The sequence below is a fragment of the Astatotilapia calliptera genome, chromosome 16 (assembly GCF_900246225.1).
Source record: "Astatotilapia calliptera chromosome 16, fAstCal1.2, whole genome shotgun sequence".
Lineage (NCBI taxonomy): Eukaryota > Metazoa > Chordata > Actinopteri > Cichliformes > Cichlidae > Astatotilapia > Astatotilapia calliptera.
In genome coordinates this window covers 21,659,459-21,676,726 of record NC_039317.1, presented here as the reverse complement: position 1 = coordinate 21,676,726, position 17,268 = coordinate 21,659,459, and the positions used below count along the sequence as shown (strand labels likewise).

At 38.9% G+C, this 17,268-nt stretch overlaps 1 protein-coding gene across 5 annotated transcripts; it reads right to left on the bottom strand.

Moving 5' to 3' along the window:
- Positions 1-788: 788 nt before the first annotated feature.
- On the bottom strand, positions 789-14,788 carry LOC113008437 (thioredoxin domain-containing protein 6). 5 transcript variants are annotated; one of them, XM_026145840.1, is made up of 16 exons: positions 14,120-14,788; positions 13,978-14,035; positions 13,633-13,736; positions 13,473-13,559; positions 10,781-10,897; positions 8,622-8,706; positions 8,401-8,483; positions 8,204-8,296; positions 7,541-7,695; positions 7,076-7,272; positions 6,727-6,871; positions 6,528-6,635; positions 4,831-4,982; positions 4,592-4,736; positions 3,360-3,610; positions 789-2,503 (listed from the first exon to the last, which is right to left on the bottom strand). In XM_026145840.1, exons 1-16 carry the CDS (start codon positions 14,150-14,152, stop codon positions 2,457-2,459), a joined length of 1,860 nt encoding a protein of 619 aa, XP_026001625.1. In that variant the 5' UTR covers positions 14,153-14,788; the 3' UTR covers positions 789-2,456. The 5 variants fall into 5 exon arrangements, with proteins under 5 accessions (XP_026001625.1, XP_026001626.1, XP_026001629.1 ...); XM_026145841.1 differs by having other exon boundaries at positions 13,473-13,544; positions 14,120-14,787; XM_026145844.1 differs by lacking the exons at positions 13,473-13,559; positions 13,633-13,736 and having other exon boundaries at positions 14,462-14,784.
- Positions 14,789-17,268: the final 2,480 nt, after the last annotated feature.

Here is a 17,268-nt window from a genome sequence, read left to right as displayed (position 1 = left end):
AAATGGGTCTATTATGGTATGTTATAATGTACACGGTATGAAGTATGTTGTGAATATTCTATAACTATAAGTATGTACAGGCTGTAGTGAGTACAAGCTATGTACAGGATATGAACAGGATATAAATATGAAAAACTATACAGAATATGAAATAAATAACTTTACAGGAATCTGAGATATACAGCTATACAGAAATGGGAACTATGCAAGTTGTAAACAGTTGTAGGATTAAAGATTATCGTATGTACAGAATGATTATTTACACAGAGCTATACAGTAGTGCAGTTAAGATAAGTGAGGGTGTAGATAGTTTCTACAGAGGCTATATAAAGTGCTAGTGGTTGTGAGTGGTGGTTCAGTCCATGTTATTATTGTGTTTGAGGGTACAGTTGTCCATTGTGGGTGTGTGTATGTTCAGTCCATGAGTTTAATGTGGGTCAGATGTCAGGAGGCAGAGTTCAGGAGTCTGACAGCTGTGGGGAAGAAGCTGTTCCGGTACCTGGTGGTCTTAGTCCGGAGGCTCCTGTGGCGCCTCCCAGAGGGCAGGAGGGTGAAGAGTCCATGTGATGGGTGACTGGGGTCTTTGATGATTTTCCCAGCCCTTTTCAGACACCGCTTCCTGTAGATGTCTTTTATGGCAGGAAGTGGTGCTCCGGCGATGCGCTGGGCAGTTTTCACGACCCTCTGAAACGCCTTCCGGTCCGAGGCAGAGCAGTTCCCGTACCAGACTGTTATACAGTTGGTCAGGATGCTCTCGATGGTGCAGCGATAGAAGTTCACCAGGATGTCTGAGGACAGGTGGTTCTTCCTCAGAGTCCTCAAGAAGAAGAGGCGCTTTAAGTTGCATGGTGGCCAGATTACATGTTTAAACTCCTTCAAGATACTTCAGATTAACTTGGATTATAGTCATTTATAGGTTTTAAATTTATAGACTGTATGTAAAAGAAGGATGTTACCACCTGTGATGTAACTGTTAGTTTATGAATTTTTGATTTGAAGCCAGAAATGACCAAATTTACATGAATGTGGCGTGCTAAATTATCAGCAAATGATAAGTCTTTTTTTTTTTTTTTTTTTTAACAAGATAAGCCATAAACTAATACACAGTACAGACAATTCCAAATACAAAACACAACCAAAGTTTAACTTTGAAACTCAAAACTAAGATGGGCAAGAAGTCCAGTTCATTGACTCAGATTAGATTAGAGCAGCATCTATAAACTATTTAGAGCTAAGTAGGAGACTGATAAAATATTTGTTTCACTCACCAAAACTGAGCAAAACCTTTGTGGATCTTTTAATTTTACCACATACTAAGCTGTCTTATGAGTCACATATTTCCACTAGAGACGCTCCATTAGGCACCTTCACTACAAACTGGAAGCAGCATATGTTGGCCTGTCTGTTAGTAAAAGTAGCCATGCCCCTAATTTTAAGCTTTAACAGTCCCCAAATGGGTGAGTTTAACCTTAGCTTCTCACTGCCCTTGTGCATTTACTATGAACAGGGACATTAGTTCCTTATTCATTTTCTTAACAGATCATCCCACTCAGGGTTGTGGGTGGGCTGAAGCCTATCCAGGTTGTCATATGGTGAGTGACACCAGACACCAATTTTTCATACCAGGCTGAAAACATGTTATTTAATTGGCTGAAATCAGCAATTTTAACATGAGAGGCTATGGGGATTGATTTACTTTTGGAGCCACCCTTAAGAGGGAGGACAAGTCTCGAGAGGAACTGCAGTTTTTTTTCCTTTTCCATGTTGCCTTCATTTTTCAGTCCTGGAGGTTGCAAGGTGGTTGAATTCTGAAATCCTTTTTCAAATGATCTGCAAGAAATACCTAATACTAACAATTATGTAGCTTTTTAGAGCTGTTAGATATTTTCTTTATTCATGCACCTCATTAAGGTAGTTTCAGTGTGTAATTTATGTCCCATTGTTATAGCAATATCCCGCAATAATTACGGTAAAAGGAAAAAACTCGAGCCTAATTGCTCTGTTACGGTCCCCTCTACTCACCCCTTGAATAAACAGGAGTAACACTCTTTATACTACCTTCATATTGTTCATATTATCACAGCACTGTGGTAGTAAATTACAGGAGACAACCTAAGGTACTGATAGTGGCACAGTGTACTCACTAAAGGATTCTGTGAACACTGAAATTGTCAGTCGCTTTTTGGTGATTGTACTATCCTGGTTTTAGTCACGTAGCCCGCGGCTGCTGATGTGAGCTGAGAGAGCCATCAAACTGTCGACGGCGGTATTAAGCGAACACGTCTACAGTGTTTCTTGAATGTGCCGTCTTGATACGCCACCTACAAAAGGTGTAAAAAGTATGATATATATTTGTCTTGTTTATTTCATGATTCATAGAATGGCAGGCGCTCTGTTGTTCCCACGATTTTACACATTAAGCTTATAATAGAAGAGAAAACACAAGGTGTGATGATTCAGTTTGAGTGCTCTGGATCGATGCTTCCTCCTGTTTGTGGGTCATCTGCAAAATAAAGAGGGATGCTGAAGATAACTCTTCTAAATATCACTGCTGATAAGTAATAACGGCTTTGCTGAACAACACTGTTGCAGTGTTCATAATTTATCAAACATGGGCTGCACACAGATTCAAGATTCTGTCCCCTGATCCTAATTATGCATTAAAAAAACATGGCAACAGAAAAAAGATACAGCACACTGGAGGTGCAATTTTCCTCCGCAGGTATGAGATGGTATGATTCAATCAAGATTTACTTCATTCCCTACACACGGAGAGGCTGTAGCGCCAGTTTGCATCGCAATTCCAGCAGCTGTTTGTGACATTATGGAGATGAGTGGCATTAGTTTTCTCTCAGTCAGGAGAGACGCCTCTTCTTGTGCAAGTAATCTTGATTGTCATTGTAAAGAGATGTATCTACTCAGTGTTCACAGTAAACAGTAATTGTGGTGTCCCAATTTCAGTCTCTCTTTAGCTACATTGTTGACTAACACACAGAAAAATGGCCATTAATAAAGTCAGTAGACATACAGATACCAATACCTCATCCCTGTCTTTGTAAAGTGATGAAAATACTCTATGGCTTTCTCATCAATGTGAAAGCAACTTAAATTCTGCAAAAGTGCAGACTCTAAAGGGTCAAGTCCCTTCAGTTGAAGATTGTATAATTTCTGGTTTTCTCTGCAGCCTTTACTTCCTCTTTAGCCAAAGATGAACAAAAAAAAGATTTATTTCAGTATGATAAGAAAAATTTAGTTAACACCAAGAAAATCGATGTAAAAAATCAGCTGCAAATTGTTATTTAGAGGAAACCAGATGGTGTGACAGATGGTAAAGACTTTCACACTCATTATATGGTCACCTGAAATGGGATCGTCACTGGTGAGCTCCGCATCTGTGCTGATGTCACCGAAGATAAAACGGATCTTTTCCTCCGCGTGCTGCTCGTTGGAAGAACCATGAACTGAGTTATGGAGGATGTCTGCAGCAAAGCGAGCCCTCAGAGACTCCGGGGACGCTTCCTTTGCCTTGTTCGGGTCTGTGGGACCCATCATGGCCCTCCACTCCTCCACCGCATTTTCCTTAGTGAGGACAAGCATCATACAGGGTCCCCTGAAACAAACATTTGTGGGATGTTTACACGCTGTAATGAAAATGCCACAGTGAGTGAAAGGATTGTCTAACTGTAAAGCTATCATGTTTGGCAATATGATTGCAAACATGCAAAGACAGAGGAATGCATCTGGTTGTTGGAAAGTTTGGATAACCAAATATACGAGGCCAGCTTTTCAGTCTGGCCTCGTATGCTGCCTTTGATATAACCTTGAAATATAATAACAAACATGACAAAATACTATTTTAATACTGAAATAACACACAAAATAATGCAGTTAAATTGTCTAGGGCAACAATGGGAGACTTCCTATTGTTACAACAAGCACCATTTGACTGTAAGGATGAATATGGTGCACTGCAGGTAAAAAACGATGTGCAGGTGTCTCTGTTAAAACTGGGCCAGAACAGGTATCTAGGTTAAATGATGCTACTTCTTTAGGCTTTAAATAACTATATTTTAAAATGTAGCTAGAACTACTTTACACTGAAATGTGGCCGGCAAGATTATATCGTAAAAATGTGTATCCGTTAATAGCTGTTACTGACGCTCTGGAGCTCTATAAAAGCTATTCAAGGAGGAGCTCTAGATTCATGTGATAGCCATCCTTATTGCATATATTAATACTATTAATCCATAATTAAGGCTAAAATTGAGCTAATATTGAGGCACTGAAGACATTTTTTCAGGCTGCTGTGACCAGCTGCACTCAACTCTCTCATTTTGTCCAAAAAGTTGTGTAACAGCCAAGTGAAGGAGCTAATCGGAGCGGAAGATAGCTCTAAAATCTCGATGTGCGATGTGGGACAAAGAATGAAACTGAGATGCACTTCGCAGCCACTCGCCTGAGGCTGCCTTGATTCTTAGCTGCTAAGATTACTGTTAAAAGTGCCATTAGAAATTGGAGTGGCAGCAGGAATTAGGGCGGGTATGCTGTCACTTTGCACTGCTCTGGTGGCTGTATTCGAGAGCAGACTAACCGACACATGAACTCCACCAGCTGGTTAAAGAAAGGCTTCTCTCTGTGCTCTTTGTAAAACTCCTCAGCCATCTCCCTTGACAGCACGGTCTCCTTTAGCCTTGTTACAGAGAAACCTCGGCCACGAATCTCCTCCAAAATAGCCTCTGTCAGAATGAGGAGCAAAAATATATGAAAAATATGTCAAAACAAAAGTAATGTCAAGCATTTCTGTGTCGTTACAAATGAACATAAAAAGACCTTTGTGTTCCTCCATTGCATCTGGCTTGATCACTGCCACAGTCTGTTGTTTAGGGAAGAAGAAGCTGATCTCTTGCTCTGCCTCTTCGCGGCTTCCACTGCCGTGGAGCTGGTTGATAGGCTTATTTTCCACTGCAAACTGGGCCCTTAGACTGAGTACGAGGGAAACAAAGAAGAAAATTACAAGTGTGATTGTACTGTCTGGCACTATCCACGTCGAAAAGAAAGTATTGATGGTTTCCAGAAATTATTTTCAAAGGAAAGGATGTAATTTAATGAGTAATTTTTGTGTAATTTAACTGTCATTTTCTTTACTTCTGTTCAGACTGCCTTGTTTGATTCCACTCCAGTTAGAAAGCACAGAAACATATGGTGCATTGCAGACAGAGAAAGACAACAGACAATATTTAATTGTGTCAAAGCACTGCTGTTTGAAAATAAATACAGATAGTTCATGCGTCTGCAAAAGAAAATGTTCATCCTTTAACAATGTCTTGGAGCAGTCGGTAGTGAATCCATCAAAGTACAGATGTATATGAATGTTAGATAGGAAGCACTTAGGCATAAAAAAGTGTTTGTATGGATGCTTGAATGAGGCATGTTGTATAAAGCACTTTGAGTGCTCCAGTAGAGTAGAAAAGCACTATGTAAGAACCAGTCAATTTACTCATTTATATAATTCCTCATTCAAACACAAACTACTCAGAACTAAACAGAAAATCCAAAGTATACTCATCCTGCTCTCTTCCCTCTTTAGAGTCATTTCTTTTCTTTGACTTTTAAAACATAATTTAAAATGTTGCTTTTCCAAGGATCTACTCTATAAAAATATAAAGAAAAAAAGTTGTTTTTAGTTAGTCATAGTGGATGTCAACAAGTCGTATACACATTTTGCACAAATTAAAGCAAAGTCAGAAAGTACGAGTGATATATTTCCCAGTATGCCCCTCTACCATCAACTTTTCAGAAAAATTGTTTATTTATAATCAGTGGAGTGTAAAATGACTGACTACATATTTGCAGAGCTAAAATTCAATTCCATCCATCTATCTGTTTTCTTCTGCTTATCCAGGGCCAAGTCACAGGAGCAGCAGCCTAGGCAGAGAAGACCAAAACACCAAGGCTTTCCCAGGCCAGCCGAGAGATATAATCTCTTCAGTGTGTCCTGGGTCTGCCTCAGGGCCTGCACCCGGTGGGACATGCCTGAAATACCTCACCCAAGAGTGTGAGTGTGATCAGGGTCCAAAAACATACTTACATTTAATAAGTGATTCTAAACTGGTCATGGTTGTGAGGTGGATGAAAGTGTATGAGAGAAAATGTGTTTAAATCTCTGTAAATGTGTGGTTAGATTTGGCTTGCAGTCTGGAGCGCTTTAAGTGGACAGCAGGACTAGAAAGTGCTTTATAAATGCCCGTCCCTTTCCATTTTCAATGACTGCAATGGAATCAGACAGAATCAGACTCAAAGACACCCAGGGAGTCCCTGCACCCAACTTTAAGAACCACTTATCTAGCTGATTTTGTGTTGTTTGGCTCTTTTTGTAATTTTTCTTGACAAGGATAAAAAGAGAGGTGAAAAGAGTGCCGAGTTCTCTCTAACAAGCTGTTAGAATCTGTGACAGACAGTAGATTAGCTTTTTAAACTTCACTGCTTTTCTACTGGTAGTTTTCCTCACTGTGGTGCACATTACTCACCAGTCTGGACTCTCCTCTTTGGCTTTATTGATGTCAGAAGGACCGAGGATGGTTTTCCAATGACTTACAGCCCCTTTTCTGGCAAGAGCCAAAGCCAGCACCGGCCCACTGTAAAAATATACTTGTTGTATAATCATCTGGAGTATAAAAACAAAACAAGAAAATCTCTGGATTAATTATACAGTTTGTTGAAAGTTACCTGGTCATGGTTTGGAGCAGTGCAGGGAAGTAGTCCTCCTCAACATGTTGACAGTAAAACTGTCTGACCTGCTCCTCTGACAGCATCACCTCTTTTTGAAGCGCTATTATAAAGCCAGACTTGTGGATGTGATCTAAGATCTCTTCTGCAAAATCAGGGATATGAAATAAAAAAGAAAACATAGCAGTCTACCTAAAATAAGCATGTGCATTTTCACTGCATTGTACAGTGTCATTCAACACCTTTGGTGAAGGAGTCAAGGAGCAGTCTCGCTGTTAATATGAGCTGTTATTGAAGGTGTATCTGTGCTTGCCCACGTGTGTACTTGTGCATTTGGCATGAGCCCCACCTCTGTTCTCCCTGGCAACGTCGGGGCGGATGAGAGCCAGTGTCCTCTCCACATGCTCTTCCTCCCCATCCTGCTCCATTACCGAGGCCGTCCGAAAGTTGGGGAAGAAGAAGGCGAGTTCCCTGCTGGCCTGGTCGCTGTCCTCACTACCGTGCACTGCGTTGAACAGTGTCTCTGTGCCGTATTGTGCCCGCAAGCTGCAGGAAGCCAGGGGGGAGAAAGGAGAGGAGACCAGATGGTTGCTCAGCTGGTGCTCAACCAGAGAGAAGCATAATGTTTGGGTGTGTCTGATGGAGCAGGCGACAATGTGCTTTTTGTTCCTTTTTCCAGACTCCAGATTGTTTCGCACTGTTGCAATCAGCAGTGCAGAGATAAATGTCGATGCTGCAAACAAATGTTGTACTTCCCAGAAATTATAATTTACTTAATGACACTGGATCATATGCATAATTTCCAGTAACTAACCTTTCTGGATTTTCTCTCTTGGCTTCTTCTATGTCTGCTGGGCCAATAAACTCACGCCATGCCGGTACAACGGCTGCAGATCCCTCTACCTGAGAGAGTACTAGAATATGGAAGGGACCACTGGACATAAACTGCACCAAATCCTCAAAGCACGCCTACAAACCACCAACACATACAAAGAGCAGGCGAGACACAGACACATATGTTAATGCACTGAATACAAAACCTGCAAAAACAAATACATATACAACTCATGCCCATTTATTATTTTCTCAGCAGTAGTATTTCCCAGGCTTTTCTCACATATTTAAAATTTCTGTATCTATAACAATTTGGTCTCGTCAAAAACAGCACCATAAGCAAAATAGAAAAAAAAGCTGCTTACACAGCAACTCTATTTTGAGCCCCGTGCTAAAATGCAGATGGATGTGTCATGTGTAGCAAAGTAACTGAATGATTTTTGCACTGGTCGTGACTGCTCTGCTACCGGTATGTTGACTCAGAATATTAATGGCCCTGGCTAACATCACAAACATTCACTGCATCATCATCAGTTTTCCTCACTTTGACTTGAATGTCAATCTATGCAATAAGCCTCTGTCTGTGAGAAGAATTGTCTTTTTGTTATTCTATACCATTCCCCTCTATTTCGCTATACCGCACCTCTGCTGCTTTGTGTTGGTAAAAATCTCGAGCTTCAGCCTCCGTTAGCGTGCGTTCCTCATGCGCCAGGATCTCAAAGCCAGCATCCTGAATCTATCCAGGAGAATATCAGCATCAACATAATGAATTAATATCAGCAGGAAAGCTTGAGACAATCTTTCCTTCTCCCAATGTGAGCAGTGATCTTCTTTATGTACCTTCATAATAATCTCATTTGCCTTGCCGTGAGCAACGGCGTCTGGTTTAATGATGGCAACTGTGTAGGATTTACTGGCAGGGACTGCAAGAGAAGAGAGGAGCTTGAGTGATGATCTGTAATTCTGACAGAATGCAAAATATTCCACAGAATCAACAGGAAACACCAATGATAAGTAACATCAGCACTGAAAATACTGCCAATTATATTTTTCCACAGTACCAATTACACTTTCTTCATTTTCCAAATGTTGTGGCAACTCCTCCTCTTCTTTGTTCTCCTCATCTGTCAGACCATTATCTTTCACCTAACAAAGACACAACAAAGGAAATAAAAATAATGAATCCCTAAACATGACTGTCTTTACATATGTGTGTATAAACTACAGCTATGGCTAATGGTGGCTTTAGTATTATTTAACGTGGCTTTATAACTTTTATTTTCCACCCAAGAGTCACATAAGATATAGAAAAAAAACCCAGTAAAGCATTAGGTTCTAACCGGGAAATGTTTGTTATTTTTGCTCCAAATGTCATTAAAACAAAATCTTTACTTAGCTGGATACAATTTAATTAGGGGTGGGTTTTTATAATCGATTCATCGATTAAAATCGATTCTGGCTTGGATAACGTAAAATCGATTCATTAAAATCCTGAATCGATTTTTTAATATAAATTTATTTTGTCCGAAATGCCAGAATCTCTGGTGACATCTCACAAAATTTCAAGAACCACCAAACAGTAAATGAGAGCAGGTACAGGGATTCTGCACATAGACTTAAACACACAGCGCGACCCGCGGATCAGAATCAGTTAGATGTCGCCTTTCTCACAGTCGGGGCTGAAAGCCGACAGCTCGCTGATCCGGGTCCGCGCTTTGTGTTCACGCCCTTTATACGCTGATTCTAAAGCTGTTAGTGTGATCTCTCTCCAAACAATATTGACCGAACCAGCAGCTAAAGAAGATCCAAACGCTTCACATAAACATCGTCATGAATTCACTCTTTTACTGTTTTGCTTCCATTGCGATGCGCAGCTCTCTCTCTCTCTCTCCCTCCCCCTCTCTCCCTCCCACCCTCTCTCTCTCTCTCGAACAGTTTCGCTTTCTTCATTATTCGCTTGCTTGTTACGCACAAGTCTACTGTTGTTTACAGCGCTGTCGGCCGCTGTTTTTTTCCCTTTTACATTCTTCCGAAAAGAAAACCTCATTTCTGCTGTTCAATACTGAACAAATTTAAACTTTTTAATATTATTCAAAATGCAAAATGCTTAGCCATGTCTCTAATAAAACCGCTGTAACGTCAGAGGTAATGTTCATTAATTAATGGTTTTCTTTCGTTTTTGATGTACTGCAGAATATTTTTATAAAATCCCAGGCCAGGAAAATCACCTTCATGTTTTTCTGTGTTTTATCTTCAGCTACTTTGACACAAAGGCATCTGCTGTGATGCTCACAGCTTGGATAAAGTCTTGCGAGTGTCAGCTTCCTTTTTATAGATACAAAAATATGTAAATGTTCTGATCTGAATTACACTTCTGACTGTCAAAATTTCCCAGATTTAAATCGAATCGAATCGAATTAAATCGAATCGTGGATCGAATCGATTTGGGACCTTGTGAATCGGAATTGAATCGATTCTAGAAATCAGTGACGATACCCAGCCCTAAATTTAATATATATTCGACTTCATTACACGTCTGTTTTCAGGAAAACCAACTGCTCTCTGAAGTCCAGAAATTATTAGTAAATGCCAATTTCTCCCTAGGGCCCTGTACAGGTTATTTTAACTCGCCAAGCGACTAATAAATTCTAATAAAAATAACCTACAAATAAATAAATGTAATACATTCAACTGGTAGCCTTTTAAACCATACTTATTGGAAATGACAGTGCAAAGAGTGCAGGCTGTCTGTTTTGCCCTGAGATGCAGCAAAAGACTAATTCATACACAACTATTAGTGTCAGACTGACAGGATTTTGACATGAACTTGGTGGTTATTAGGCTTTATTTTTACTCTAAATGTCGAAAAATAAATAAGAAACACCTAAAAAAAAGCTGCTGATATATTTTCTGCTGCTTGACTTAAGTGGCTAAAAGCCATCATCCACAGAAGCAATTCTGAAATACTACTGTAGGAAAACGAAACGGGTAAATAATAAAATAAACACAGACTGATTTGATTTTAGTCACATTGCTTTCAGCACTGGTAACATACACGCTGGCTTACTGTCACGTTGTTATGGACTACTTTACTTAGAACAGAAAAATTAATTAATATTAATGCTTTAACAAGCCGTGACAAGGCAGCATGTCTGCAGAGAAACACTCTATTGTTCTGGCAGAAATATGTGTGAATTCATGTGTATAATGAGCTCCTCACCACTTTGCGTTCACCACCTTGCTCCAGGACCAGCTTCTCTTTGGCTAGCTCCTCCACAATCATCCTCTGAAGCATGGGAGCGTTTGCCCCACGCAGTACAGCCACCAGCTCCCCACCCTGTTCATTCAACACAAGCCTAGTAATAAGTTAACTTTTTTTTTTTTACATTTAATTTAGCATTTATAAAATGGTGAGATACAAAAAGGCTTTAGAGGCCTATGTAAGCGATCCACAAAAATATTTAAAAATTTAAAAAGAGCAACAAGCTTAGAGACAAGTGTAATTTCGATCAGACAAATAAATATTTCAACAGAATATATTTAATTTACAGAATATTTTTTCACCTCAAGGGGGGCATGGCTCTAAAGCCATTTTCACACACAAACTACAGGCCTGAAATTTTAGCTGCATCTGAGATATTCAACTTTAACCAGCCAGATTGCAAGTACAAAATCTATATGTTGGTCCCATGTGAGAACAGTCTAGGTACATTAATTATTCACTTAATATACATCAAGTGAGTGGTGTCATGTTTCCTGGCTGCGCTGACCAGGCACCACCCTCAATTAAACCAAGCACATTGCTAGTAGTGAGAATGTACCTGAAGATGGTTATGTGATGCAAACGATCACCCATAACAAGACTGAATGCTGGTAAGGGAATGCCTGCATATGCTCCTAATATGGAAAGGCCTGCATGGCTCTGGCAGTGTGGGTTTGGGCATTTTCCTGCTGAAAGAGATGCTGCTGGTGTACTGCTGCAAGAATGGGACAAGTAAAGACTGGAGCGCCTCATCTCGATACTGCCATCTAGTCAGATTTCCACCAAGAACACTCGATCAGACATGGTGCTCTCGTGAACAAGACTGCAGCAACACATGCCAGCATCCAGCATGCGAATAGCCTGGCCTTGGTCAGTCAGTCAGTTGCAGCATGGTGGGACACATGACAATATTGTACATACAAAGGGTTTTTTGCATTCTGTGATCACTTGGCTTGAGACTGCACTAAATTGAGCCAATTCATAGGACTTCAAATGACTTATTTGTGTTTGATAAACAAATCACCAATCTCATTTGAACTGAGAATATGTTTGGGCTTTCTAAGACATGCTGAGAAAGGGGATTTAAAGCAAATATTGAATCAATATTTTACGGCACAAAACATTTCTTTCTTTGACTAGCATACTTGCTTATACTTAAATGTAGGTACAGAATAATGCAACAAATTTAATTTAATAATTGTAATAACCATTACAGGCTACAGGTATCATAAACTGAAATAGACTGAAATAACTAGAGACAGAAGTTGTGTATAAAAAAACAGCAAAACACACAAACCTGTCTGGCACAGTATAATAGTATGCTAACACTCTGTGTTTACTAAGCCATTTTTGCGACATTAAAATCCTATATTCAGCCACTGTGATGACATCTGATATTTGATTTGTATACTTTTAATAAGGCATTTTTATTTGTTTGATATTGTTTATGTTGAAACTAAAACTGAGACACACACATATATCACTTTGTTAATCAGCTTTTATTTAATTAAATAATTCATATAATTATTAACAATCATTTAATATTTAATTTATAGGTTTACTTCTCTTTGTTTTATTGCATTTTTTATTTTTATTTTAAAGTTAGTTTTCATCTTTATTGAAAGGTGTTTTGTCATATTATATTGGATACTATTTAACTATATACAATTCTACATATTTAAGCTAATACATTTGAGATTATGCTTAATTTAATAAAGAAATTTCGCAACCTTTGGGATAAGAAAAGTATACTGAATCTTATCTTAGTAATAAAGCACTGAACACACATTTTGTCGTTGAACTATACAGTCAACTATATAGCATATAGCCAACTAGCCACATTATTAGGCATATACGACCTTACTAGTACTGGGTTTGAGCCCTTTTTGCCTTAAGATCTGCCTTTATTCTTCATGGCATACATTCAGTAACTTGCTGGAAACATTCCTTAGAGTTTTTTGGCCATATTTACATGATAGCATCACACAGTTGCTGCAGATTTCGAGTTGACTGCACTGCAAATCATTCATTCCACCACATTCCAAAGGTGCTCTATTGGATTCAGATCTGGTGACTGGAGGCCATTTGAGTACAGAGAACTCATTGTCATATTCAGGAAACCAATTTGAGATGACTGAGCTTTGCAATATGATATGTTATCCTTCTGGAAGCAACCACCAGAAGATGGATACACTGTGGTCATAAAAGGATTGACACGGTCAGCAACAATACTCTAGTAGGCTGTGGCATTTAAACAGTTAGTAGTTGGCGCAAAGTGTGCCAAATAAATATCTCCCACACCATTATACCACCAGCAGAATGAACAGTTGGTACAAAGGATGAATGGATGCATGTTTTCATGTTGTTTATGCCAAATTCTGACCCTACCCTCACATCACCAGCTAACATTTTTCCAGTTTTCCATCGTGAGCCATGCCACATTCAAAGTCACTTAAATTACATTTCTCCCCCATTTTGAAGCTCTGTTTGAACTTCAGCATGTCATTCTGACCACGTCTACTTGCCTAACAGCATTAAGTTGCTCCTGTGTTGAGCACATTGGGTTGGCTGATTACATAGTTGTGTTACTGAGCAGTTGAATAAGTATACCTAATAGAGTGGCCAGCGACACACACAGACACACACTCACCCCATAGAAGAGGAAGGTGGGTTCACATTTCCCTCGATACCTCTCCAAAACATCAATGCTGTCTGCTTCAGCCTGCACCAAAACACACTCACACACACAATTTCAAAGGTCCTTCTCTGAAAATTTTAAATTCTTCATATTTTTTATTGACTCTTCTTACTGTGGCAAAATGAAGCAAGTCATCACCCAGTTCATTCTTTATTTTTCGCAGGAGACTAACCACAGCACGACAGGGACCACACCATTGCTGATACACATCTACGACTGCAATGAGAGAGTCAGCAACTGATTGTGTGCGTGTGTGTGTACAAGACAGGAGGACAGAAAGGAGGTGTGGTAGGCTGGTACAATTATCACACTGAGCACAGGGGGGCAGCAGAACACAGCAAATAAGTAATGACGATGCCAGCAGTCCTTCACATCACGCTGTAACATCTTTATAACAGTTCTCGTGGAGCGTTCATTTTTATTAGGACAACAGCTCTTTTACTGATGAAATTCTTACCTGTTAAACCCTTGGTTGCAAGAATCTCTTCCCATTGCTCTTGGTTTGTGACGGAAGCCTGGATATGAAAAGACAAACTGTTATCCCCAGAGATGATAAAAGTAGCTTTAAAAAACCCCCCACAAAATCACAAAAACACAACCTGCAGCGTTGCCTCCTTTTTCTTGCCTGCCATTTGTTGGTCAACTTAAACAATATATTTAAACTAAAAATATAAAACTACTGAGCGCAGAGTAATATGCTAAAAAGAAAAGGATAAAGTTTAATTAGCTAAAATGCTAACACGCCGAAATGGTGCTCGCGCTTGTTTGGCCCCTTGGTTGCTAAGCAACGCTGCCTTCCGCTTCCCGGAGTCATCCCAGGCTCCGACTGTTGCTTGTGCTATCTTCAATAATTAATGCTAAGGCAGGCCACATTTTCCTCCTGCCAGGTTAATGTATTACGGCAGTAAAAAGAAGGCATCTCTGATCGGAGGCACACAAACCTGTTTAACTTTTGGATCCAGTTTTTACATGGAGAACTGCAGAAAAACCTCTCTATCAGCGGACCCTGCGGGCTCATTAGGAAAAAAAACAAAAGCACAGGAGCTTAGCTACCGCTGTGTTACACGTAAGCACATAGCTTTTATTTATTCATGTGTATTATATTCTATATCAATAATTAATAATCTGTTTTCTTGTTGATTTGTTTACAAAGGTTCATACAAGATATAAAACGTACTCTAAGGGGAATTCAGGGGTTCAATGTTATTACACTTATAAAAATAGCAGAAAAGCTAAATCAAAGTGAAAAACACTGTGAGCTTACCACTGTCTAAATCAATGACTGTATATAAAATATATTTTATACAGTCTTCAGTTCTTTGTGCCGTTTTTTGTTTTGTTTTTTTAATTTGTCAAGCCACTTAACACTGACCTATGAATCATTCAAGCTTAAAAAGGAAACCTAGCTCAGGGGATAAACCAGTCTTGTGTCTACACATAACAGAGAACTAAGAACCAATTTTAAATGATATCTTTAGGCATTTCTTTTACCGACATCTTGTTGTTAAAAAAACACATTTGTTACAATTTCTTCAGTCGAATCTATGAATACTGGCAAAGATAACACAGTTTTACAGGCATAAAATAGTATTTTTGCACCTACAAGGTGATTACCAAAAACTTGACATATCTCAGCATGGTGTGTATGGTGTGTCTTTAAAGGAAAGTGGGCAAGTAGAGGAACAAAGAAGAAATGCCAGACCTAAACCACTATCTACAGCAGACGAACAGTATACTTGTGTCCTTTAAAACTGGGGAAAAGTCCAGCAAATACCTGACACAGGACATGAGAGATCCATCTGAACCTCAAGTTGATCCATCTATTGTGTTTTTAAGGAACTGAAACAGGGAGAAAAGGCTGGGGTATTTAGGCCAAATTACACAACAACTGGACTGAAAATCGGTGGCAAAAGGTCTAAAGTCAAACATCGAAATTGGGAAATTTTTGGTGAAAATCACCAATAGTCTTTATGGAGAAAGAAAATATTAAGAAATAAGGGTGGTTAAAGATTTTTGCACAATACTGTACTTTGACCTCCTAAGACCTGGCGTCCACATATGTGGACATCACATTTTGGGATGTCTAGACCAAAATACCTAATTTTTCTCTACAAGGGCCTGATATCCACTTACGAGGACATTATACTGCCACTGTTCTATGAACATTTAAAACGAATGTCCTCATATGTTGATCTCATTTTTCTCAGAAACCAAAATTAGGTAAAAAAAAAAAAAAAGAAAAGAAAAAGAAAAAAAGGAACAGGTAATTCTTTGTTTTTACATTCATCAGGTCCCAATCAACCCAAATAGCAAAGAAAAATTAAATATGCATGCCATGAAAGAGTTCGGGTCTTAGGAGGTTAAAATATGTGTATGTTGATACTAAAGACCTTTAAACCAATAAGATAAGAAAAACTATACAGTATATTCTCTAATTATTTGGCTGTGAAGGCTGCACGGTATGGTATATAGAGACTTTGCAGTCTGTTTTCAAAATAGCAATTAGTTTTCTAAGGTGAATTTAATTTATGTGGTGTAAGAAAGCAGGCTCAGTAAGTAAGTTAGCAAATCACCAGTGTATTCATGTCTGCATTAGGAAAAGTTAAATGCAAACTGTACATCTGGTCCTTTGTATTCCTGGATAAACATGTAGTTAGCAGATTAAGGTGCACAAGCAAAGTGACTATAGCTACATTTTAATGAATATGTTTAGTGGATTTAATCGATTCTTATGTACAGAGTTAGATTGTGTCTTCACCATCTGTAATTACCAGAAAATAACATTTTGTCAAGATTTAATTTTGGGATTTTTTTGTGGTTCTGGGTAATCCTTATCTGCCACGCAAACAAACCATTAGTCAAACCAAAGTTGTGCTTGCTGTTATTGTAGGGAGCTGTAAGCATATATCAAGAGTTTAACATTGACAACCTGTGTGGGTTGCGTTTGATCGCAGTAGATTGATAATGGTAGAGAAACATAAGCAGATGGCAAAACCAGAAATTATTTACCAGTTTAATACCAGAAAATGCACAGAAAAGTCCTTCGTATCGGTTTAGTCTGTTGACATGTAATAGATGATTTTGCGCTACATTTGTCATGTAAATAAATGATCTTCCCACTGTATGGTATGTGGGTGTGGAACAGATGTCGCTTCTCTGGGACTGCATATGAAGCCCAGGTATACACAGGCCCTGTGAATTGTTTTGTTAATTGCTATGCTGCAAATAAAATTAAACAACAAAAAAATTAAATAAAAAATACCTTTGTGCACATTTACCAGCCATTACCAGTGATTGAGTTGGGCAGAACAAAGAAAAACAATACTTGGATTCTTTATTAAATTTTTTAATGAATATTTAAATGAACATTTAATAGTATTCCCCCAGCCTTTCATGGCAGGTGGCCACAATCCTGGTTCTGGCAGGGTTTCTTCCTCTTAAAAAGGAGTTTTTTCTTCCCACTGTTGCCAAGTGCTTGCTTAAAGGATTTTCACTGTATTATTTTAAGGTCTCAACTTTACAATATAAAGGGTCCTGAGCCAGCTGCTGTTGCAATTTGGTGTTAAATAAATAAAATTGAATTGAAATGGTGTTTAATTGCCTTTTGCATTGAATTTTGTGGAATCACGTGTTTTGTTTTGTTGTGTTGTGTTTTTTTTGTTTTGTTTTGTTTTGTTTTAACTAAGTCCTTTGCTTTGTGGGGTGATCGTGGCTCAAGAGTTAGGAGTTCACCTTGTAATCGGAAGGT